The sequence below is a fragment of the Carassius carassius genome, chromosome 4, assembly GCF_963082965.1.
Source record: "Carassius carassius chromosome 4, fCarCar2.1, whole genome shotgun sequence".
In the NCBI taxonomy this organism is placed as follows: Eukaryota; Metazoa; Chordata; class Actinopteri; order Cypriniformes; family Cyprinidae; genus Carassius; species Carassius carassius.
The window spans coordinates 13,254,347-13,281,180 of NC_081758.1; the positions used below are offsets into that span (position 1 = coordinate 13,254,347).

The 26,834-nt window shown below is 38.9% G+C and overlaps 1 protein-coding gene across 3 annotated transcripts in view; it reads left to right on the forward strand.

Moving 5' to 3' along the window:
• Positions 1 to 26,834, forward strand: part of LOC132136282 (double C2-like domain-containing protein beta) — a 279,102-nt gene that overhangs the window by 229,946 nt on the left and 22,322 nt on the right. For all 3 annotated transcript variants that reach the window (XM_059547231.1, XM_059547232.1, XM_059547233.1), the window contains 2 exons: positions 19,831 to 19,905; positions 21,845 to 21,954. In XM_059547231.1, the coding sequence (XP_059403214.1) occupies positions 19,831 to 19,905; positions 21,845 to 21,954 (185 nt within the window). The remainder of the gene's footprint in view (positions 1 to 19,830; positions 19,906 to 21,844; positions 21,955 to 26,834) is intronic.

Below are 26,834 nucleotides of genomic sequence, written 5' to 3' on the forward strand. Positions count from 1 at the left end.
AGTTGAAATAAGTAGAACAGAAAGGTGTTCGTACATAACTTTCGAGATTTATTGCACGTCAACAGACAGCAAGAGTTTTATCCTGCACTCTTTGTAAGAAAAGTGTTTTTGGCCACTAGCTTTGTAGATGCGTGTGTCACACATTACATGCACGTTCTTGCCTTTGACTACAATGAATTTGAAGTAGTGCTTATATCTCCACCTTGAAAATGCTAACTTTTCATCGGATTGCTCCTGACTCGCCATTTATCCTGCTGCTGCGAAACTCTGTGTAGCTGTTGCTGTGTGTGTTTGGCGCCGCTGGAGCGTGTGTGTAAAAACACTGGCTCTGATTGGCTACCATGAAACGCATGACTCTGCCTTAGCCAATCATAATCGCTTATCTCGTTATTAACCCACCTGCTCACTCGCTGTGTGAGCCAGGGGTGCGTTCGGATTGCATATAAAAAATCAATGCATAGTAACGCACCGCATTTAACGTTCAGTAACGTTAACGGCGTTGTAACGACGGGAAAAGTAATTAGTTAGATTACCCCGTTACTGAAAAAATAACGTCGTTACCAAACGCCGTTCTTTTAAACGCCGTTATTCCAAACACTGCTCATTGACAAGTCAGATTATCTTCAATTAGGATAAAGTGCTTACCCATGGGCAGATGTAAGCATAATGTTTAATAATGCCCTTTTATTAATTATTTATGTTGAATGGGTACATTTATCTCAAGCTAGTTCATTTCTGGTACCATGTAACAGTACATTTCTGTCTTGAATGGTAATTTTTCACTCTGAAGGCCATGCATAGTAAGGGACTCCAGAGACTTTATCTCTCTCATTTGTTCTCATGTGGGTGGGAGGTTATATTCATATGGTCTTCAGTACAGCATGGATCTCCATACATACATTCATGACTTAAGAATGAGATGAACCAATTGGTCACTTTCACATCCATGTGGGTATTAATTTATATTTGTGTCTGACATGGAGCATAACAGCAGCCTGAAGACAACTATAAATCAGGTAGAAAGGCAATGGAAAAGCTGCCATGCTGTGTTTAACATAGCTAACCCTCACAGCTATTCAGCAGCCTTGATCGGTAACTTGGGTGCATCTTTTAGATCAGTATTCAATCTTTCACAATCTTATTTAGACTATTTGTACAGACATCTACAGTTTGATGGGCTCTGATTCATGATCTGAAAAAATTCTAACAGGTACTGGACCAAGAAAAACTCGACAAGCACGATGCTAAGGATGAATGGGTAGTTACCAGTAGAAATCATTTATTTGACTGATAATGGATTTGGATATATATATATATACTCATGTACTCATATTCATGCTTTTTAACTTTTGCAACTGATCAAAAAATTTTTTTTTTGTAATTTTTGATATATTTGACTAGTAGGTACAGGACACTATAATACATTTATGTAAGTGAGTATTGCAAAATTAAGTGAACTGTGACATATTATACCCAAAGAATCTCCATACAGTGAACTACTAGGGAAATTGATAAAAAATTGTATATCAAAAATTATTCAGCACCTTATAAAGCACAATGTATTGCTTATGTGTTTTTTTTTCTGAATTGCTAATGCAACCTTTTCACACCACAGTCCGAACAAAATTAAGCATTGCTTGGAAATTGGTCAACAAAGTATTGATAGTTGTGTAAATATTGTCATAATAACAGTTGAGACGCCCTGCGATTCAGTGAACGAGCCGTTTAACATCAAATCTGCGCTGGATATTAATATCCAAAGTATAGTGAAAACACAAGATACTTCTCTTTTCAATATGAATAATGCTTCATTAGATAAATCTAAGACATATAAACTAATCTAACACATAAACACACGCACTCACACATTCACACAAGTTGCAGGAAGATCGAAAGTTAAGGAAAGATGAGTTTAAGAGAATGGAAATATGGAATCCCAAGTTTACAGCAATAATTTAAATTGCATAGACATGAACAGCCATCAATCACTTAATCAGCCCTCGCATTGAGTTCTTCAATGAGGTTAAAATTATATTAGATACACCAGCACAAATGTCTGAAGGTACATTGCCTGAAGGTGTCGCTTTGTTGTCGCTGATTGGCTGGAAGTTCAGTAGTCGTTGAAGTGACGTCTTGGTCTTGGGGAGCCCTGGTTGGTTGTGGGCTGAAGGTGCAGAGTTGTGTGCTGAAGTTGAACGTACAGACGAGGTCAGACTGCCTTACAAAACTTAACTCAGAACACGAAACTCTCAAACGGAAAAGAAAAGAAATAAAGTTTGACGAGATTATAGGTGGTGTTCCTTCTCATCGTGGCTAAGTAGCAGCAGGCGTGCAGGCTGAAGCACGCTGGAACCGCACTCAAAGAACAGTGATGACAAACAGCATGGCTAAAAGCTAAAGCTAAGAAGCAAAGCTAAAAGCTGGCATGACTGATAGCCAAAGCAAGGCTAGAACTAAAAGCAGGCATGGCTAGTAGCAGAAGCAAAGCTGAAGACTAAAAGCAAGATTTTATGGTGTCCTGGGTATTTAAACTGGCCTGTTGGCCACACCTCAAATGTTGTCTTGACCAATGAGATATTGTCTTGGCTCGGGGGTATCATAAATCATATGTTTATCTTACCAAGCATGTGGTCCGAGTTTTCCCGCTCTTGCAGGGTATAATTTTGGACATGATTCCTATAACACGAATATGATATATTTGGCAAATATTTGATTGTCAGGACTATTTAAAGCAAGCAGTTTCCATCACAAACATACCAAACATGATTATGAATCCTTAAGTTATCCCATAGTTATTAAAAGACATACACAATAAGGGATTATAACATGATAGTCAAATGTGTGGGTTACATATAAATGAATATGGAGTTAAGCGATGGACTGATTCATTTATAAGTCTTTTTGAGTTCATTCTGGTCCATATATATGTACAAAAGACTTCTGTGGAAACCAGAGGTTCAAAGCCCCTTCCCCCTTTGGAATTTCAGTCTGGTTCTGCTAGGTGGGGGGGGTTTAAAAAGATCTTGAGTAGTACTCTCATGGGTTTACACGATGTCCTGGCGTTGCTTATCAATTACGAACAACAAATTTGACAAATCTCTTCTCCGAATTGAAATTGTCAATAATTGTTCTAGTGGTGTTAATGTTGAAAGCTGTTCTGTCAAAGCTTTGGTTGGTTGGTTATCTTGCTTGGGACTTGTGGCACAGAATGTTTTATGACTTCCTGAGGAATTCGGCTCATGTTTCAAACACAGCCCTGATCGACTCTTTAATTTGTCTGGTTCGAGTCATTTCGGCTACATATCCCCCTTTCGATCGGCGAGGTGTTTTAGCTGAAGACATCGTCGATCGCTGGAGAAACAAAGGCAGAAGAAGCAGACAAACACAGCAAACAACAAGACAACACCTCCATGACAGTTACTGTACTGGTGCAGGCATCAGGTTATTTAGGTACACGTGGTTAAGTTCAATTAGTCAATGTAGTCTAGCACATTGAGGATAGTTTAGATCGTTTTGGAAATCGTTGTTTTATTTTGATTCATCAATCAAATTTGTGGTTAACTTTGTTTGGTTCTTCTAGGTTGTCTTACTTTACACGTTTACCGTTAGTTTTCTAGTAATCTCATTTTCAATTAAATGAATTGACCTATCTTGCATGGAGCTCTCTGGCTGGTGGATATTAGGTGTTCAGAGTCAATCCTAATATCAGACCTTTGACCCTTGCAGGGTGTCTAGGTGTTTCACCTACTCAGGAAAGAGGGGAAGGAGAAGGATAGGTAAAAGAAGAACAAAACAAAACAAAGCTGCTGTAGGTTTTCCTAGCATGGGTTACAACTACTATTGAGCTAGGATGTCAGGTGCAGCTAGTGTGTCATGAACCTTAACTTAGTGTCAGGTGTTCTACCTATTGTGAGGATGGCTGCACGTTTCTTCATGGTGGGTATGTGTAACTTTGTTACGCTAAAAGTTGGATATTCTACCTGTGGGAAGAATACGTTTGTTGAATGTGTTATCAGTAGATGTGGTTACGTCTGGGTGTAGGTAATGTTGTGTGTGTTAATGATGTAGTGCATGTGTGGTCAGATCTGTCCAAGTCTGTGTTGTCTCCCCCTTTTTCTAGTATGTCACTGAAGACTGGCTCTCTGCATCCTTGGCTTGGATGAGGGCGTGTCCATGGTCTAATGGGCGTCAGTCCAGCAAGGCAGGAAGTTCTTTAGCAGACAGTCGGAGGCAGTTTGGCATGGCTGTGTGAAGCTGGGTTGCAAAACTTTGTCTCCTATGTTGCATTCTTCTTGTGGTGCCTTCTTGCTGTAGCAGACTTTCTGACCTTCTGTGCTCTGGTGGTTGCTGTTGCACAGACAGGGAATGTGGTTCTTGGAGTTGGAGTTCATTTGACAGTTTGTTAGTGACTGAGGTGATGTCCTTTGGTACCTCAGATTTTTCATCAACGGTTGGCCGTGAAAGACTTGTTCGTTCTGGGTCGTTGTTGAACAGGTGCTTGTCATCTCTGATGTGGTGCACCAGGTGATCACCGGCCTTCCATTCTGTCGCTGGTCACAGCGAGCATGACTCAACGTTGTGGTCATATGCATGTAAATTGTCTTGAAGGAACTCTCTCAGTTGTTTCATGTCTTCTGACTGTAAGCTGTCATGTTCTTGTGAGTACTCAGCACTGTGCGTGTTTGAGTGGTGCTGAGGTGGGTTTTGTTGTCGCTTACCCACACGAGTTGTTCTTGGATGAGTCAGCTCAGCTGATTACCCTTGGATGTCTGGTTAGGTTTCCAGATGTTCTTATCCTTTTGGTTTCTTGAGAAGCGTGGCTGGTCCCATGGATTTTTCCAGCAGTTGGGCTGAAAACGGTCGTGGATATGGGTGTCACGTTCTTTGTGCTCTTGATGGAAGCCTCTGGCGTTGTGATGCCACTGGGTGTCGTCAAGTGCAAGGCTTGAGTCTTTGTTGACAGAGTTCAAGAGTGTGGAGGTTCTGTTACCTTTCTTTGAGGCCATCTTCTGCTTGTTATAGGCCTTCTGTGTTAGGTCACGCAACTGTTGGATGGTCATGGAGCGTGGACAGGCCATGACACCTAGATGGTGACTGACTCCAGGGTGCAGATTTCTTAGGAAGAGGCTTTTGAAGTTCACATCCTCTTCAAGGTCAGGTTGGTTGTCTGCACCAAAGTAGGCTTGTCGGAGTCGGTTGTAGTAAGCTTGTGGAGCCTCTTGTCGACCTTGTTTGGTTTCCAAGGCAGTCAACAGTCCATGTTCAGACTCTGGGTCTGTAAACTCTTTAATCAGGGCCTCATGAAGTCTCTGGTAGTTTGACTTTGTTTGACTGGGCTGTCGATCTAGAAAGTTTCGTACCTCGGGACTGGACGTGGCTCTAAGGAGGTATAACCAGTCTCTGTCAGTCACATGAGGTCTCATTTCCAGATGAAATTTAATATCTTGCAGGTAAGCCTGGATGTCGTGGCCCTCTGTGGAGTTCGGGTTGAACCTGCTGATGTTTTTAGACAGTTTGTTAAGGTCTTTGATGGTCATCCCGTGTGCAGCTCCAAGGTCTTGGACGGGAGGTTTTCTTTCGTTGGCAGGAAAGGGTTGTGTGGTGAAGGCAGGTGAGGTTTTAGGTTGTGGCCCTTCGCTCCTTTCATCATATGCCAGTTCTTTGACGTGGGACTCTGTTCTGCTCAGCAGTGATGAGGCTAGGAGGTGTTTCTCTTTTCTTGGCTCTTGTTTCTGCTTGTAAGCATTTTGAAGTTCTTTTCTGACCATGTAGAGCTCATCGTTTGTATCGTCTAGTTGTTGTTTCAGTTCTGTACCTTTCAAGGTGGTCTTTCAAAGCACTGATTTCAGAATTCTTGTTTCTGATGTCTATCTTGGCTTTCTCTAGTAGCTGTTCGGCATACTGGAGTCTGTTTACCAGGTCTTTCTGAGCAGCCGTTGCATGTTGCTGGTCGAGCTGAGCTGCTGCCAGGGCTGCTTGGAGCTTAACATGTTCCGTTGTTTCCTGCTCCCTCTCGCTGGGTGCTTTGAGTTGATCTTGAACTTTCACTTCCAGCTTGTCTATGCGACGTTGAGCACGTGTCAGCTCCTCTTGAAGATGGGTGATGTGCTTGTCGCTCAGTTTCAGCTGGGTTGTGAAGGCATAGCTTAGTGAGCTCGTGATCTTGACTAGCTCCTCGTGGTTGTTGTTCTGGCTTGAATCTTGTGTCAGGAATCTTCTCAGGATTAGGATTATTATTAAAAATAATAATAATTCAAATGTCTTTGGAGTGAGGCTGTCTGTCATGCCTCTCAGCCAAGTGTTCACATCTTCCCCATGGGCAATGGGGTCTACAGTCTGCGGCATGTTGGCACGCTAGGGAGAAGAGAGACTGACACAGATCTGTGTGGAGTAAAAGCCTATGTGTTGTGGGACAACTATGTGTTGTATCAGTGATTGTGAACCACTAGTGAAGTGTGGAGATGACTGTGTTGCTCTCAAGGTGTCTAAGTAGACTAGAGATGCAAAGACTTTGTCACTCTAATGAGGAAGAGGAAAAGAGAGAACGAGGTGAAAAACAAATTCAATGACAAGCAAAATTTATGTTTTTCAAATTAGGAAAATATTTTTTTTTCCAATTAAATGTTATCAAAAAGGTAAACAATATTATTATATTTCTTGTTTTGGACAAAAGAATACAATAATAATACTGATATCTCTTTCCTTAGTCTGACAGGATTGACACAGTACACCTTACAGTTGGACCGCACATCAGGGAGGCTGCAAAGGCGACAGATTTTCAAAACGTATCTCTATTTAATTTATCTCAATGTTGGATGAGATGCTAAAACTTGGACTGCGTTTCCAAATGTAGGGAGGTTAGGAAGAACAAGGGAGAGGATGATTACAATCAAATTCATAAGGATGATTCGTCGTCTTTGACAGACGATTGTGTATTTAATTCACTTAGAATTGATTGATGGTTCTTACATGTCCTACAAATGTAAAAAGAGAAGAGGAAAGTAAAGGAGAGAAAGGACGGAGATGGTAAGTCTCAGCAGCAGTTATCTCAACTACAAGGAGAGCGTTGTTTTAGTTGCTGTACAACTAATCAAACAAAATAAACTTTAAGTGAAAGAGAGTTGTCTTTCTAATTTATTTGAACTTGTAGTGAGGGATAACAATGTCTCCTTTTAGGGCCCCAGTGTGTCGTTCCCAAGCTAGGATAAAAGTCAAATTTAAAAAAAATAATAAGTGGGCAAAATATGCAAAAATTAAATTAAATAGAGTAAATCAATAAGTAAAACAATAGTGGTTAAGTGTATAACCAAAACAGGAAGAGGGGTTAAACGCAATCAAATAAGTAAAGGTCTGAATAGCTTATGTTCAGATGGGTAATAAATAGATTAGGTAGAATAAGTTTACTTAAACTTTCAAAGTTCAAGGCTTATTCATTCCTAAAATAATTAGGCCCAAAAGAGAATACTAGAAGTAAAGATCATATGAAATGATCTGAGAGGGAAATTTTAATTATTCAAAATAAATGTAATGTTTCAATTAAATTTCAAATAAGAGTCATTATTTCCCTTTCTAGTAAAATGAAAATAAGTGTTATAGTGAGAAAAGCTAGTGGCTTTAGAATAGACTTCAAGGTAAATGGAACAGTTTCGTTAGCTTAGCAACACCGTGGAGTTTGTTTACATTAGTGTCGATGCGCTGCGCGTTCGCAGTGCAAAGTTGCTCCGGAAGTACGTTAAGGCTTCCGTGTCACGGTCGTCACTGTGGCAACCAAAAAACACTCGAGTGAATTAACATTAGCACATGAATCGTTGCATTGGACGTACAGTTAAGCATGTAACATGAAATGTCGGCTCATTTCAACACTGTACAAATAACAACACCGCTTTTAGTTGGTTTTGCGATGTGGCACTTAAACTCTCAGTTCGTATGGAGTTAAATTTATCTTATTTCAAATAGCAGCTTCCTGCTGTAGTTAAGGGAACACCGTGATGGCGATCTGAATCTCCGTGTCAGTTTCTCTGGACACAAAAAGTTTCCTTCGCTGTTGGTACACAGTTAAAACTTACTTGATCAAGCTTTTAAAACACTCCCATTCAAATTACTCTCGTACACACGCGGTGTTCCGCGAGATTGCATTCACTTTGTGACCGCATACAAACAGGCAAACATTATTCTCTAATGTTTAACGTTACCTTAGGGGAGTCAAATATCAAATTTGATTCGGCAGTGGAACACGCACTGGTAATCAAACTATCAATACTGAGGCTTTGATACATAGATTGAGGAACGCGCTCAAAACTATTTTTTATTCACCGATTTATTTCCCTTTGAATCACAGCAGTGTAGCTCCGTTCAGCGAACGGTGACTGAGATAGCTTTTGAGAGGCACTGGAACACGCAGTGAAATCAAATCAAGCTATAAGCAAGGCATTACAAAAATGAGGAACACGCTCAATTTCTACCTTATTGTACGATCTCAGATGTTTACTTTTAAGTTCACTTACTGCTGTTAACAATGGAGAGGTGGACTTGAGTTACAGTCCCATCTGCTTTCATTCATTCAAGCGGGCGCGCGCTGCTTACGTCACGGGTCTCACACACACACACACACACACACACACACACACACACGTCTCGCTAGCTTCTCATCTTTCATCCGCAGCAAAATAAAAGGTTAAATAACTTGGTTTATGCTCACAATTTAGATTAAACTGCCCGCATTAACTCCACCATAAATAATGTAAAGGAAACAGGTCAATTTAGCTCAAAGGGAATCATTTAAGATTTTAAAGGGAATTTGAACAGAATCACTGTTTCACGGCTGATCACTGAGACGCCCTGCGATTCACTGAACGAGCCGTTTAACATCAAATCTGCGCTGGATATTAATATCCAAAGTATAGTGAAAACACTATCAATTAGCACAGTAACAAGATCGGCAGTTTAAGACATTAACTTGTAAGCACAAAACACAAGATACTTCTCTTTTCAATATGAATAAGGCTTTATTAGATAAATCTAAGACATATAAACTAATCTAACACATAAACACACGCACTCACACATTCACACAAGTTGCAGGAAGATCGAAAGTTAAGGAAAGATGAGTTTAAGAGAATGGAAATATTAAATCCCAAGTTTACAGCAATAATTTAAATTGCATAGACATGAACAGCCATCAATCACTTTATCAGCCCTCGCATTGAGTTCCTCAATGAGGTTAAAATTATATTAGATACACCAGCACAAATGTCTGAAGGTACATTGCCTGAAGGTGTCGCTTTGTTGTCGCTGATTGGCTGGAAGTTCAGTAGTCGTTGAAGTGACGTCTTGGTCTTGGGGAGCCCTGGTTGGTTGTGGGCTGAAGGTGCAGAGTTGTGTGCTGAAGTTGAACGTACAGACGAGGTCAGACTGCCTTACAAAACTTAACTCAGAACACGAAACTCTCAAACGGAAAAGAAAAGAAATAAAGTTTGACGAGACTATAGGTGGTGTTCCTTCTCATCGTGGCTAAGTAGCAGCAGGCGTGCAGGCTGAAGCACGCTGGAACCGCACTCAAAGAACAGTGATGACAAACAGCATGGCTAAAAGCTAAAGCTAAGAAGCAAAGCTAAAAGCTGGCATGACTGATAGCCAAAGCAAGGCTAGAACTAAAAGCAGGCATGGCTAGTAGCAGAAGCAAAGCTGAAGACTAAAAGCAAGATTTTATGGTGTCCTGGGTATTTAAACTGGCCTGTTGGCCACACCTCAAATGTTGTCTTGACCAATGAGATATTGTCTTGGCTCGGGGGTATCATAAATCATATGTTTATCTTACCAAGCATGTGGTCCGAGTTTTCCCGCTCTTGCAGGGTATAATTTTGGACATGATTCCTATAACACGAATATGATATATTTGGCAAATATTTGATTGTCAGGACTATTTAAAGCAAGCAGTTTCCATCACAAACATACCAAACATGATTATGAATCCTTAAGTTATCCCATAGTTATTAAAAGACATACACAATAAGGGATTATAACATGATAGTCAAATGTGTGGGTTACATATAAATAAATATGGAGTTAAGCGATGGACTGATTCATTTATAAGTCTTTTTGAGTTCATTCTGGTCCATATATATGTACAAAAGACTTCTGTGGAAACCAGAGGTTCAAAACCCCTTCCCCTTTGGAATTTCAGTCTGGTTCTGCTAGGTTGGGGGGGGGGTTAAAAAGATCTTGTGTAGTACTCTCATGGGTTTACACGATGTCCTGGCATTGCTTATCAATTACGAACAACAAATTTGACAAATCTCTTCTCCGAATTGAAATTGTCAATAATTGTTCTAGTGGTGTTAATGTTGAAAGCTGTTCTGTGAAAGCTTTGGTTGGTTGGTTATCTTGCTTGGGACTTGTGGCACAGAATGTTTTATGACTTCCTGAGGAATTCGGCTCATGTTTCAAACACAGCCCTGATCGACTCTTTAATTTGTCTGGTTTGAGTCATTTCGGCTACAGATTGTATATTTCATTTTTACATTGAAGACTATCCAGTGCTATTTTACATTTAATTATTCAGTGTTTTTACCTTGACACCAGGGTTCTAAATTAACACCCGCCAACCCGCCAAATGCGTGTTAAAATTAATTTTGGCGGGTGTTAATTAAAACTTACTAGCCAGTTTGGCTGGTGATCCATGGCATGAGGCTCTGTTCTCTGTCATTTATCCCCCTGGCAGCACTTCCTACATTTCCCATGAACACTGTGCTGTAATGCTACGTGATGACGTTTCATATGCCCATTGGCTGCACGCAGTTTGCAGTTAAACCAGCGCAAAAAAACATGGAAACGAATAGAGCGTCCATCAGAAGGAAGGAGAACGAATGGAGCCAGAGCAGGGAACATAGACTGAAAGAGGAGAGAGTTAGCTATTAAAGAAAAAAATTAAGATTAAACTAAATGCGGCGGTGGTTGGGACAGATTTCTCGGGGCGAAAATAGGAACGAGGCAGGGGATGAGGATATTACGGAGCCCCGCACGTCACCTGTAGGAGAAAAAACAATCAATCAGTGGCGACGGATATTGGTAATCAGACACTACAAAAAAAAAGTAATAAATAAAAAATGGCCCAAGATTCTGGGATAGACTCCAGCATCCCTATGACCCTACACAAGACAGGCGGTTTGGAAAATATATGTATAGATGGTAACTGTCATAACATAACTGCTTATTGAGATGTTACTCTAGCATTTATTCGCACACTTCCTCCCACCCTGTGTTTTTCAAGCCCACCTCCAACCTATACTAATATTTATCCGTAATTCTTTATGGCTAGGTTCTGTGTGGCTCAATGCCGTTTGGAGCGTATACAGCTCTCTCCCATTGAGAGTCATCTGTGCTGGAACCTCCATCTGCTCTTGTGAAACACACTTGATTTCGACCAGCCCTTTTCTTTTACAGAATCTCGCCCCTTTCATTTTTAAGTGCAGACCATCTCCAACAGGATGTTTATCCAGAAGAATAAAGAGATATAATTTGGCAGACGAAACAGATCTGACTAGTTAGCCGTTGATGGGGAGATGGAAAGGGAAATGCCGTACTTGGCAGCGTTCAGCAGTAAGTAAAGCACTATGAATGATTGGGTGCGCGCACAGCTTTCACACGCACTCACTGATGCATGCCGCCCATCTCTTTTCACACTGGTCATTTCTCCTGCTTCTCCATAATTATGATCAACCATCCATTCACTGACAACACTGCAATCGGATGCCCAATAACACGTATATTGTTAGCTGTGTTCTCAGGAGACCTCTGCTTCTCTGTTTTATGTTTATCCAGAATGGTCAAGGTCAGCTGTGACTTTACAAATGCACATTAAGGTTACGCCCACTCGCCCCCCTCCAATCAACTTGCAGTTACCAGACAGATCTTTGATGAGGAGTGTAGTTCCTCTGTATTTAACACATCCTTCAATATCCTATGAGAATGGGGTGCATCAGCATTGCACCATATTAAATCACACGGTGGCTGTTTTTCTTTATCGATCTGCTTGGAGCAGTAGGACCACAGTTTACCAGTCACCATATGTCACGCAGCTCTGAAACGGAAGACAAATTCTCAATTACACCGAGTGCCTGGCTCAACACTGAGCAAAGATAACTCAGTTGTTACTAACAAATGCATATATACACCCTGAGTGTTTGCCTTATTGAAGCGGTTTAGCTGTATTGGAATTTTATTTATGGCAGTGGGGAAGTGGGAAATCACATGCGTATGTTGAAAGCGATTTTCAGTTTTGTGCTTGCCTTTATTTTAGTGAATGGTTGCGTCAGTGCTCTTCTATAGTGAAGTGGACCTCAGTGGCTGTTTCAGCCTGCAGCACCTTCAAAGAGAACGACCATCTGCAGTCTCTGCACGCACGCACACACAAACATATTCACAAACACAATCACATAGAGCCGAGTGGACCTGTGGATTTTTGAAAACTGCTTTGTAGCTCTGATGAGACCGGCGTTCACGAGTCGTCTTGTTATGGGCCAACAGTAGGAGCAAGTAACTTGAAGAGAGCGATGTCTACATTTTTGACAAGCCATGCTGTTTCTGAATTCCTGTACTTTTTTTTAGTTTGTACTTATTGTGGGCAATATGGCAAAACTATACGTTTTTCTGTTTAGTTTTTTTCAGGAAATTCACAATTTTATCACGATTCTTTTTGATGTTGGATTTCTACTATTTAGCAAGTTGTCTGAGCAGAATAGCCAAACTAATTTCCCTATTTTAAAAATCTAATAAAAAGAGTGGCAGACATTTAGGACAAAGTGAGTCAAGATAAAAAAAAAAAGTCTTTGTCATTATTCTATATTTGTTATTAAAAAAATGAAAGATATACAAATGACAAATACACATAATATATAAATAGAACAAACAATGCTTTATTTTTCAGGTACAGTAGGTGTATTTAACAGTAGAATTCACAAATTTATACACTTACAAAATACATATAGTATAAATTACACAATGATTTTTATTAAAGCGGGTCATATGATGTGATTTCCATTCAACCCCCCCCCCTTTTTTTGTAGTGTTACAAGCTTTTGTTGCATAAAGAAGATCTGTAAAGTTGCAAAGACTAAAGTCTCAAATTCAAAGAGATATTCTTTATCAAAGTTAAGACTGCCACGCCCCCCTAAAACGGCTCATTCAAACACGCCCTCACATGTCTACGTCACGATGTGGAAATAATTGCTTAATGTCGCCCAAATGTTCATGCTAAGAAAGAAGGCGTGGTTTCAATAACCTTGAGGCAGCCATGTCAGCAGGGCTGGACTGGGACAAAAAATTGGCCCGGGCATTTTTGCCCAGACCGGCCCACTATATGATCATAAACACCACCCATCTTTGCACGCCCTTAAATGCATACCAACTCCTATTCAATAAAACCACTAATGCCATGTAATGAGTGAGTATAGGAACGAGTGAGAGTTAACAGATGAAATAAGTAAAAATTTCATATTTATTAATACAGTTGAACTATACTCCACAGCGGTGAATCCTAAAACAAGCTATAAGCGACTCTGGCATAGCAATACCAGTGTTTCTTACAGGATTTTTGTTAAAACTATGGTGGGGTGTCCTCGGTCCTTCTAGGGGGGTTTGGGGGCATGCCCCCCCGTGAGAAAATTTTGTGCATTTTAATGTTAAATTCATTAATCTGGTGCACTTTGAGAGTTCAAAATTAAAAGCTCCAACCTATATTCAGTGTGCAAATTAAACAAAGAAAAATTCAAACCTCTTTTAGTTACAGTGTCTATTTACATTACACCTATACATAATAATAGTTATAATATTAATCCAATGACAGTAATAGCCATATTTTGTAAAACAAATGCACAAAAAAATAAAGAAACTTTCTTAATTAGTTGTACCAATTTCTATACTTGAAAGAGATAAGCACATGATCTTTTATTTTGACGCAAACTGCATCAAGCTTTTATTTTGGCAGAAAACATGGTTTACAAACGCCTCTTATTAAATTTCTAGTGAATTGCGGTAATCGTCAACTATGCAGATGTGGAAATAATCTACACTCATGACATGGCCTAAGTGTTTTGAAAGTAGTTATGCTTACCGCAGGCTCTAAACTTTCTCATCTCTCTCCTGATCCTCCGTCCTCACTATCATCATCTGCCACAGGAGCTGATGAAGGTTAGAAAATATATATTTTGACACAGTTTACAGTGTCTGCTTTAAGGGCCTGGTTCTATTTTTTCACGCTATTTATCTGCACATTCCTTGCATTTCTTCTCCATCTTTTTTTACAGATACACACTGACACTGCTGCCGCTCGCTCACTCGTTTAAAGTTGTGATTGGGCCAGCCCAGTGTCAATCAAGAAAAGAGCCAATGGGCGCTGATCTACGTGTTTCATGGGCTGGTCTGTCAGAAAAAAAAACTAACACTGACTTTGACCAATGCATTACACCGGCACAAACCCAGCGCCGCCAATTAAGCAAAACAAAACAAAACGAATGGGCCGCCGATGGACAAATTTTATGGGCCGTTTAAAAAAAAAAAAAAAGAGTATGAGATATCGGCCCAAAAAGCACGTCGGCCCACCGGGCAAATGCCCGGTATGCCCAATGGCCAGTCCAGCCATGCATGTCAGGGAGATGCTGTGTGTATCTAGGCGAAAGCAAAAGCACTTTATTTGGCCTTCCGAAAGTAGATGCATTTTGGAATCTTTAAGATTACTTACAACAGAACAGCAACGCATTTTATGGATGACTGTTTCTGAACCTAGGAGAGGAGGTTGCTGCGACAATCTGGCACTTCTTAAATGCAGAGGTTTGGCCGTCTGGAGTGTGTGTGTGCGCGCCCACACGCATGTGTGTGAGAGAGAGAGACAGGGTCACACAGTAGAGTCTGCTGTCTTAACTGTCCATGGCTTGTGTACTGCAAACACATACGAGCTTCATCACTGTGTCTGTCACTCCATTCTGTTCCCCTTTCGGGCTTGAACTTTTTTTTAATCCTTCAATGCAAAGAAAACCAGTGTGCCATTAGTTGTTCTGTAATGAAGGGTTTGTTAAAGTAAGCGAAGTATACACAGATGCTGTGCAATTAGGCTGTATTTAATATAATATGATGACTCAAGAGTTCAGTATTTGCACTAAATCGGAGCGGATTTGGCTTACATTAACTTACATTAAGAATTGTATGAGTGAAGAAAAGTAAGCCGCCAAACTGGCTAGTGATTTAACAATGTTACCCACCACAGCTAATTTTTACCCGCATTTGGCAGGTGTTAATTTCTATAACTAAGGAAAATAGCACCAGGTACCTTGAAGGTATCTGTAAGTGGGTAGTGTTTTCAAATTTTGATCAGAGTTCATTTTCAAATCTCATTTAATTTTTTTTTATATACTTTAGAATACAAATTAATTTACCAAATATGCTTAGAGCGGCCCTTCTACTCCTGTTAGAATAACATCCCTTTACGCATCTAATAAACAGGCACGTATACATTTTCCTCTCACTTTTTACTTTCATTTTAGACATAAACGAATCTACATTTAAACCTTGATGTTTTTACAGTTTTAGCACAAAAGATAACTTAGTTCAATAATCAGGCGCTGTTTGACAGGCTTTAGCGCGTGCGCTTTGGGTGTATGTGGCGCTCAGAAAAAGCAAAGGCCAGATCAGCGCGCGAATAAAACATTTAAAAGCACATGCAAATAATAAGAGAGTAACTCTACTGCTGAGTTAACACTGCTGTAAATGCATGTGGCGTTGTTCAGTATATGACGGAGGCGCTAGAACTGCAGCTGATAGAATGTGCGCTTATTTCTTCAGATCGTGGAGACAATTTTATTGTCTACGATCAAAAATCGTCATATCGCACACCCCTAAGTCCCACATTTCTAGAGTCTTTCTAGAGTCTTCAACATTCTTTACCAAGCAACAGTTTGTAAACTTGTAAGATTTTGTTTGACTAGACTAGACACTATTTTTCGCCTGTCACCTCTCCTGCCATGTACTTTTGCCCATGCAGAGATTTTTTTCACACCCCCTCATGTTCAATTGTTTTATTTCTCAGGTGCTGTTGTTGTGTAAAATGCAACAGTGATAATTATTTATATCTTTATGTGCTTCCTCCATGTACCCACAAGCTAAACAAAAGTGGAGAGAGAGGTGTGAAGCAAGTCTCTTTGACAACTTGAAACTATATAACTCACAGAAGCAGAAAATAACTCATTAGGGTTGTGGTTCGGACAGCCCTTATATGTTAGGCTGGAGAGTCTGGTCCTTTCTTTGGCCCTCTGAGGTCTGCTCATCTCACACATGACTGCACACAGGAGTTTGAGGGGCCGTCTGGAGGACCGTTCAGGAGCCCTACCTGGAGAAAAAATAAAATGCCTGCTGGGAAAATAAATGCATCACTAAAGCATGGATACACATTTGCACAATATGCTGAATCTATTCTAATCCGTCTGTGATTCATTTTAGATTGTTTAGATGTTTAAATGATGAAATTCAATAGACCTACTGACTACTGACCTACCAGAAAAATGGTGAAAGTTTATTTAGTCCTTTTATTTTGTATGTACAATGTCTATGAAAAGTAGTGGCCTTTTTCATATTTTGTTGATCTTAGTTTTTATGGCACTCATCAACAGAAAAATTGTATCATTTTATCTCAAGTCTCTCTTGCTTATCAGGGCTGCATTTATTTGATCATACAATACAGTAAAAAGTACTAGTTAATAAATGTAATATATAGTGTATAGTTAAAATAACTGTTTTTTTTTTTTATATTAATATAATGTAAAATGCCGTTTTTTCCAGTGACAGCAAAGCTCCTTTACTCCAGCCTTCAGTGTCACTTGATCCTTCAGAAATCATTAAAAAATACTGATTTGGTAATTAAAAGGATAGTTCACCCAAAAACTGTCATCTTTTACTTAACCTTAAATTGTTTCTATCCTGTAGGAATTTCTTCCGTTTAACATAAAATATTTTGAAGAATATGGGTAACCAAACAGTGGACCCTTTTGACTTCCATAGTATGGAAGACAATAATGTGGAAGACAGTGGGGTCCATCAACTGTTTGATTACACATATTCTTCAAATATTTCTTATTTTATGTTCAACAGAAGAAAACAATTCATACAGGTTTGGATCAACTTAAAGGTGCTCTAAGCGATGCCGGGAGTCGTAACTTCTTTTTGACGTTCAAATTGTTGTCAAACAAAACGGAGGCTAGCTAGACCCTCCCTCCTCCTCATCCGTGCACTAACCCCCCAAATCATTCTTGTCGGTTATTGGCTGGAACAGTTTGTTATGTTTTGTGGTGCGGGTGAGCCCAGTTTGTTTTTCTTGTTGTTTGTGGAGCCTGTGGTGTCTAGAGAGACCCTGTTTTTTTACAGTGTGTTCAGGGGACAAGCAGCTAGGGGATAGTGAGGAGATGTTTGCTGGATGTGACAAAAAATGTTTTGGCCTAAAAAATGTGTGGCATCACTTAGAGCACGTTTAATGGTGAGGAAATTACGCAATTTTTTGGAAGACTATTAAGAAACATTCATATTATTATCAATGTTGAAAACAGTTGTGCTGCTTAATATTTTTGTGGAAAACATTTTTAGGATTTGTTGATGAATAGAAAGTTCGAAAGAGCAGAATTTAATTGAAATAATAATATAAATCCACCTCTATCCGGAAGGCAAAATGGGAATTCTGAAGGAATAACAATCTTTAATTGCTGAGATTGGAGATATTGCACATTTAACTGTTGCTCCAGGGCTACATCTCAATGGGAGAGTGTCAAAGATTCATCCACTATTTAAAAAAAATATATATGTATCTCAGCACAGCATGCCGGGAACTCTGAAGCCAGTTGGAAAAAGGTTCTGTGGTCTGATGAGACCAAAATAAAGATGTTTGGCCATTAGAATAAACGGCATGTTTGGCATAAGTCAAACACTGCACATCAGAAATACACCATCCCCACAGTGAAGCACAGTGGTGGCAGCACCATGCTGTGGGAATGCCTGGAAGGCTCGTGAGGATAGAGGGTAAAAAATAAATAAATAAAAGCAGTACAATATAGGCAAATCCTAGAGGAAAACCTGATGAAGACCACAAGATACCTCCGGCTTGGCAGAAAATTTATTTTCCAGCAGGAAAATGACAAGCGTAAATCCAAAAATACACAGAAATAACTGAAAAACAACATTTATGTCCTGGAGTGGTTGTGTTCACATGTCAATCCAACTGAGTTATAGCAAAGTATGAATGAGGAAGAAATGCAGTGGCCAGATGTGCAAAGCTGATAAGAGATCCACATACAGACTCCGGTCTATTATTTCTGAAGTTGCATTGTGTTTTAATGTTGTAAAACAAAACAACTTGGGATACACTGTAGATTAATTAGTGCTGCTGTCAAATTTAACATGTTACCTTATGAGATTAGTTAAATGTTTCAACTGTTCCATATCTTTTGTGCTCTTTCTAAACACCGGTTGAACTGATTCAAGCTCTGCAGCACAGGTTTCCCTGATGTGTTCAATACACAGAAATAATAAAAAATAAATCAATAAATGCTGGAAATAGATGTATGGCAGAATTGCTCTGGGGTTAAAAAGAAGACCAGCTGAGAACTGCTGCAGAAGAACATGCTAACTACAAAAAATTATATATTGACAGCATTAATAAGAAACAGAATAATGTTTGTCCTTTACGTATTTTTTTTTCTTTTCTTTCGCTCACTAACTTGGTTCTGCTGAACACTCAAAGAAAGACAATTTCATGCCAGACATTTCTGGAAAGACCTGAAGCTCTTTCAGCAGCAGCTCTCTGTGGGAATAGACTTGATTTTATTAGGGCAAAAGCACCCTTGACTGTTGTGTACTGAAGATAACACTTGTCTGAAGTCTTGCTGCAAAGTTGTATTATGCAGACAGCTAAACTAAAAACCATTATCAAAAACATTCCCCTCATGGTTTCTGAGAGACAGCAGTGCCATTCTCTGACTGTGAATGTCATGGTTAACTACAGTGTTGAAAAGGCCCTCTTTGATATTGATTGGCCTTAAGATCTACGCAGACATATGAATCCAAAGTCCAATGCCACCTCACTTCACTGAATCCCACTACAAATACTGTGGAGCAGAGGAGATGATGGGTGTCAGGTGGTGCAAGGTTTTCAATAAGAACAATGTTTGCCTCAAAGACTCTGACAGCAGACAGGGTTGTCTAGCTTTGTATTGATATTAACTCAAAATGTTGTGCAGCTTGTAGTTAATTTATGATTTATAAGTTCAGTGTGGGGTCTCAGAGTCCCCAAGGTTGTTTAAATAGCTAAAAATAACATACTTAATAAAGAATCGGGTTGAATCTTATTACAAGCAAAAGTTTCAAAAACATTCATCAGACAAAGCTGCACATTATATATGTGCTTTCTTTATTATTATAGGCACCAACACAATTGCTAAGTTTATTTTTGGATGATTGCACATCTGATATTTCTGCCGTGTCCACAGCGATTGGGCTTTTTATGCCCAAAGTGCTTAAGCTTTTTGCCCATACTAAAATGCATGTTAATAGAAAGCTGAGAGCTTTAGGAGAGTGCTCTGCTGTCATGGCATGGCACCACCTCCAGTGTTTCTAATTAGCTTATTTGGCCGGATCTAAAACAGTGTCTCTTGTTAGAAAAAGCAGGAATTTGACATGAATTGGATATCTAAAGCCTGTGGAATCTATCAGGCTTGACAGTTTTATGCTGTTGACTTCAGAGGATGTCTAAAAGTGGTTGTTTTCACAAGTAAATTTTTTTCTTTCACTCTTTGTCAGGGACTCAAACCAATGGATCACAATGGGCTGTCAGATCCCTATGTTAAGCTGCACCTGCTGCCTGGAGCTAGTAAGGTATGTGCCTGCTCTCCCCTTGGAGATGTTTTGTTTTATACAATGCAAGGAGGTTTGTAATTATATGATTTATATATTTTAAGGTGATGGTTCTCAACCAGAGGGCTTGTGCCCATTAGGGGGCCTCAGGAAAATTCCTAGGGGGCCACAGGATGACTTAAAATGATTCAGACTAATATATTATTCTGAATAAAATATAGACTCTAACACAGCATCTTGTTTTGAGTGTAGACACATTGTACTGCGATAGCTTATTTTATGCTATTCTACTCTGTTTTCAGAACAAGCTCTACCTGTAGTACAATTTTAATCACATAAGTAAACTTCAGTAACATATCAGATGTAAGGTTACTTATAAAAGATATCTGTTTTTTGTGCATTTTGTTTTAAATAATGAAAGGATGGATGCAGGCTCAAAAATCATGAGACAACACAACTTCTTTACCTCAGACTCTTGAGCCTGAGCTATTCAACTTCAAATTAACTCTTAAAAGCATTCTTTTATACCAACTCTTTCTGTCTCTACATGAGTCTATAGTACATTAATCAAACTGGCCAGTGCTACATTGCGATCTTAAATGACACTTTTTTTCTTGTCACTGAACAACCTCTGTGCTCTACAAATTATCATCATGGTTCTCCTTATAATTCATCTGTTTTTTGACCGGTAACCTCCTTGCCCATCCTGCCAACAATCCACTTAGCTACTGACAACATAAGACTCCTCCAAGTCATTCTCCTTCTGTATGAATCATACAGTACGTCCTACAGTACAGCTGAACTCTCCTTCACAGGGTTACAGAGTAATTGAATGGGATAGGATATCTAAGTTAACCCTTTAGGATTAGGAAACACCTCAAGAGATGTGCCAAATGAAACAAAGACCAAGGCGTTAATCGCACCTGCTTTAATCATTGTGTTGAACTTTTTCTATGCACAGGCTACAACATAGGACACACGTTTCTCGTCCTTTTTCAATAAATGGTGCAAGAAGATGCTTTAAGGGATAGTTCACCCAAAAATGAAAATTTGATGTTTATCTACTTACCCCCAGGGCATGCAAGATGTAGGTGACTTTGTTTCTTCAGTAGAACACAAACAAGGTTTTTAACTGTTGCAGTCTGTCAATCATATAATGGAAGTGAATGGGAATCATGGCTTTATGAGTAAAAAAAACATACACAAACAAAACCAAATTAAACTGTGCAAGAAACTGAACAGTACTGATATAGTTTTTTACCTCTAATTCACTGCAATGTCCTAACTGTCCTGAGCATGTTCTCAACAGCCAGCGCGTGATGATTCTTCTTCTTCTTCTTGCTTTACGGCGGATCACAGACTTATAAGTGCATTACCACCACCTATCTCTCAAATGGACCATTGACACTCCTAATTGAGATTGTAGATAGAGTGTCAATGCCCATACACACATCAATGTGTCGTCACGAGCCGCAGGGTTTAATTTGGTTTTGTTGGTGTATGTTTTTTTTTAGTCTCAAAGCCGTGATTACCATCCACTTCCATTACATGACTGACAAACTGCAAAAGTTACAAATATTTTTTTAATTGATTTGTTTTTGTTCTGCTAAAGAAACAATATCACCTACATCTTGGATGCCCTGGGGGTATTTTTGGGTGAACTATCCCTTTAAGATTTATAAAATGATGATTGCCAACCTTGGAAGGTCAAACTAAATATTATATGAGCTGTTTTATTTCTATTAATTCTAAATGAGGTTTGCCATTTTGCAATCCTGTTATCAGAATGTGGTACATGTCTAATACAGAATTTAAAACCCTTATTCATGTAATTTTATTATAAAAAATATGAACAGTATCAGATCTTGAAGGTCTGGCTTTCTTAGCTTGTGCTCATGTTGTGAAATAGTGCCGGTGAACACAACCACTAATCTACGAGCAAATCTGTCATCTCTTCCAGGCCAATAAGCTCCGCACCAAGACCCTACGCAACACTCTCAACCCTGTCTGGAGTGAGACCCTGACGTATTATGGGATAACTGATGAAGATATGGTTCGCAAAACACTCAGGTACCCAATCATAATCTATACTTGGTGAGAATTTTATATGCCAAGGCCTCTGTAAAATTCAAGAAGTTTACAATTGTGTCTGAACACTCACTATTTGTGTTGGGCTACCACTGCTGCATAACAGTAGTTTATCTATCATAAAGAAGTGATTTGGTTATTAGTAACAAAGTTAACAGGGGTTGTAACCCAGAAAGATGCATTCACATATTGAGAGTAAAAACACTGTTCCTATGGTGTATAAGTTGGGTCAAAAGAAAAGGAAAACGGAGAAGGTGGCAAGCGAAGCAAACCAACTTAATAAGTTTAATGAGGGCTTTTCAAGAATGTCAGCAGTGATTGAACTGAGATCCTACTTTAATAAGGAAAAAGAGAGAATGTAGATGTTTTCTTAATTAAGTGTCCATGGTTACATGATTTCCCATGATCCAGTTGTAACTGGGTGTGTCAGGCCCACACCAGGCCCCCATGTAGTGCTGATTCTGAGACATACAGTAATTACATGCTGAACAACCATTTGCCTTCAACAGTTTCATTGATTCTTGGATTGCTGCCATACAAGTACTGAATGTTATGACATTCATCAAAATGAAAAGCGTCCAGTTGAAGGACCGGTGAAGGAGGTAGAAATATACTTCTCACTTTGTCCTCCAAAACTGATCTGTTTTGATCTGGTGGTTTGGGTGTTTGTGAAACCTCTCTATTCCTGTGCCCATGTATCAGCACTCAGGAATATGGCAGTATATTAAGAGAACAATGTTTGCTTTATCCTGTAAAATGCCATTATATTCCTTGGACATTATGTGACCCTGCAGAGCAATTATCAGGATCTAATCACTCCAATTAGCTGGCTCCTGATCCCATTACAGTTCCCTCAACCTGCTTAACTGTTGCTAACAGAAACAGGGGGACAGAGAGCATCCATTTGTTTTCGCCAATGTTTTTGGATGTAAAAAGTGACGTACACTGGCCTTGGATAAGAAGTGGGAATTCTATTTTTTTTAGAGATGCTAATTTCAATCTTTGGATAGCCACTTGGATATGTGGGTTAGTAACTAAATAGATAGTAAATAAAAAGTTTTTAGTGTATGAAACACTAAATTTATACTCCTGAATAGTTTTTGTAATCTGACTCTTTATACCCCTCATTATTGCCTTTCATCATAATTCAAAGTGGCAGTTTCTAGAGGCCTTTAGTTTGGTGCCAACTGCTAATCAACCTATGCAAACCTACTCACCTTTGCCAACATTTGTAAGTTTTTCATGTCTTTATTTTGGCCACCCCCTTTGTCTCATACAGTGTTGCCTGGTGATTTCACCCCAGCTGAGATGTCATTGGCCCTTTCTGAGTGACATTTACTGCCGCACAAACATGACTGTAGCGAAATAGGTTGTTTTTATAGAGCTTGATTGTTTCGGTTTGCATTGAAACCCTGTGTGGTGATTGAAATGCTGCATTAGGATAATAGCACAGACAAAGTGGCAGTAAAGATTACACCACAGAGGAACATTAGTCTCCACTTGTGTCTATCATTACATAACAGCTGTGTTACACACACAATATCCCTCAAATCCATTAAAAGCAGATTAACCATGTTGCCTGAGTAGAGAACCCACTTGGCATTGTCCTTCAAGTAAAATGTTGCAAATATAAGAAAATGGTTTAATGTGTCAGATAATAAGGGTCAAAAGTACAAGCTTTGCACATAAATGGACATTTTGATTTTATCGCCTCATGGTTAATGGAATAAATATCAGTAAATGAAAAACAATACTGTGTAGCTATTTTAACTAACGTCCTGCACACATTCACCTCAATGCTGTGCATGCTGTCAGGAACACAAATGGCCATTTACTACTGACAGAGCACTTTTTGGTCTTTGTCTGTATTTAACAATTTATTTGGGCTGATAAAGCATTAAATGGGAATCAGATTTCAATTTGGTGTTGATGAACTCTTACTTAATATGAATTAGATTTCCATTAGAAAACTGCTTGCAAAGGAAGCTGTTACTGAGGCTTAATACTGTATAAAAGCACTAAAAGCTTTTCAGTTAGAGTGTTTTCATCTTTTTTATTTACATAAAATATTGTATGATATAAACGTTGTTCAATGTAAATTGTGACAATCGTAATTAATAATCGCAATTACAGTTTCTAAGTAATGCCCTACATTTTGTCAATTAAACAAGATGATTTAATCTGATTTAAAAAAAAAATTAATGCCAGATGTTTAGACTGTAACTAGTAGCTACTCTACAGGTGTTCATTTGTATTTTTTAAGTTCAAGGGGCGAATGAACAAAAAATTGACAATAATTTGTGTGACTGAATTGAAAGATGTTTTGGAAAACTGGATTCTTCGGCTGATCAGTATAAATTAGTAAACAGGATTTAATACATTTTCAGATAATTATACTCCAGGCTTTGCTTAGACTTTTTCTTTAAACACTTTATTATCCCTGAAACTTTGATGTTGCAAGACACTAAAAAGCTTGACTCCAACTACAGGTTTTTAGGTGGAGACATCTAGACAGGTCAGAGCGGCGAGAGCAGGCAGTTATTGTGGGAGTCACAGGCTTTTCCCGCTGAGATTGCAGCCCTGAGTTTGGAGGCTCCCAGATTTGTCTGTACTCCATGTGAATTAATGAGGCAGAGAGTCTGCGCTTGAAAGGTCACATTTCTGTGCTTAAACGCTGCAGTAATGGCTTCATTCAACACAGCTAGAAGGAGGATGGGTGATTTAAGAGTTTGGAAGGGTTGACCTGAGACCTGGGATGAGGGTTTGAGTTTTTTGTTTTTTTTTATAAGATGAGCTCCTTTGGGATGAGATTGTATGATAAAATGATCTGGACATACTAACAAGTTGAATGAAATTCATCATTGATGTTTACTGTTTTGTAAAGTACTGAAGTTTGTGTGTGTGCTCATCTGTAGACATCTGGATCAGGAAGGAGCCACCTGATGATTCACCATTGCTTTTCTTTTGGGCCATCTTGCCAGTTTCCTTGGAAACCAAAAGTCTCCCTCATATGCCTTTCCTTTAGGGATCACTCTCGTCCTTTACGTAAATAAACTCCAAATACTGGCATATGCAGAGTCTCACCTCTAGCGTTTGTAAAAACTACATTTTCATTATAAAGTGCAGCATTCTGGCACTTTATAGCACCTTAAATTCTCTCAGTAAAGCCTGCCTAGTAAAGTCCTGACAGTCTGTGCCCATTTCCCAGTGATAAAATTGTTTTCTTATGTATGACTGTCATGTTTGCTCTTGATAAATGATATTGCAAATTAAAAGGCTGGGCATAAAGAGACAGAGGCACTCTCACTAACGGGAAGTGACATCTCTTTCAATTGACCCTTCGCATACTTTTGGTATGAAGCTTAGGTTTCAAATATTATATATATATATATATATATATATATTGTTTTAAGAAATTCAAACAATAAATACTGTTTTGTGTCTCTTTAATATGTCGTGACTGATCAGTTCCAGTGGCATGTAAACCGATACATTTTTCATATTTACTTAAAGAACAAAATAAACATGAATGAACATCAGAAGGTATTTTATTTCAACCGTGGAAAGATGTCAGTACACACCATTTATCGATGTTAATCTACTTTCCTGTCTGGGTTGTTTAATACTATATTATCGAATACAAATTATCTTAATGTAAAGTAAATACTTTACAGATAATAATGTAATAATTTGCCTATATCAAAATTTAATTTTATAAACAATGTAAAAGCCTAAAAAAAATCATATTTCACAAAGTATAAATGACAAACAAGTCTTATATGAAAATATATAGGTGCCTTTATCATTTAAAAAGTGATTCCTCACAAAGCAACAATTTTATTTACAGATCCTTGGCATCAAAAAGCTTCTATGTAGCATCTCATAGAGCTTTAACCTTTCGGATTCTCACTTTAAAGCATAATTTATTATTATTCACAATCTTCAAATCATCTCATCTGCATGGAATCTTAATGAACTTCACAAAGAGACCCACAGCACTCCTACAGAGTGTAAGTCAGATATGTACATGAAGACAGGCTTTAGTCTTTCACACTTTGACACAATGGAGCTCTGAGGTGTTATTTCACTCCAGCATTCGGTCTTTCCCATTATTCACCAAACCTCATTTGCCGGCGATCTTCATGTGCTGCCGATGAACATCAAAGTGGTGTTTTGATGGCGGGCCGAACTCCTCCCGTGCCTATGAAAAGCATGTGATTCATCTGAAAAGGCATACCTCCATTGCCAACATCATCTCAGACAGTGACTGCTCCATTCAAAGCCAAATTACCCACACAAGTGGCTCACCTCTTGTGCCTTTATACCCAAGAAAGCCTTTTAATTTACACTTGCGGTTAAAGAATACAAAAATACTGTTTGCAAACACATTTTCCGGACCGTTTACAGACAATTAGATGCAGCTAGATGTGCTTCACCTCTTATTTTTCTTATTTGATGACTCAACAGGATTTATCTCTGCATATTAAAACAAATAGGACTACAATAAAAAGCCATTAGAATAGCTTTTTTTTAAAGCAGTAAACCTGGCCTCTTCCAAACTCGAATAACAAGTCTGTCTCTCAGACAAATGTGCATAGTTTATTCATTTTCCTCTCTGCATTCTTTTAGCTCAAAATATGCCTGGTCTAAATTTCTATTACATTATTCGGATATTATGAAAATCATGAATTTTTTTCTTCACGCTAATACTTTCAGTGGAAATTTTATATATTTAACTATCACGATCCACACAAGAACAGATGACGAGGTAGATCCAATAGCAGTAAGTTTATTTAGGGAAAACCGTTACATCGATATCCAGTCCAGGCAGGGGTCAAAACCAAAGTATCAATCAAACATAA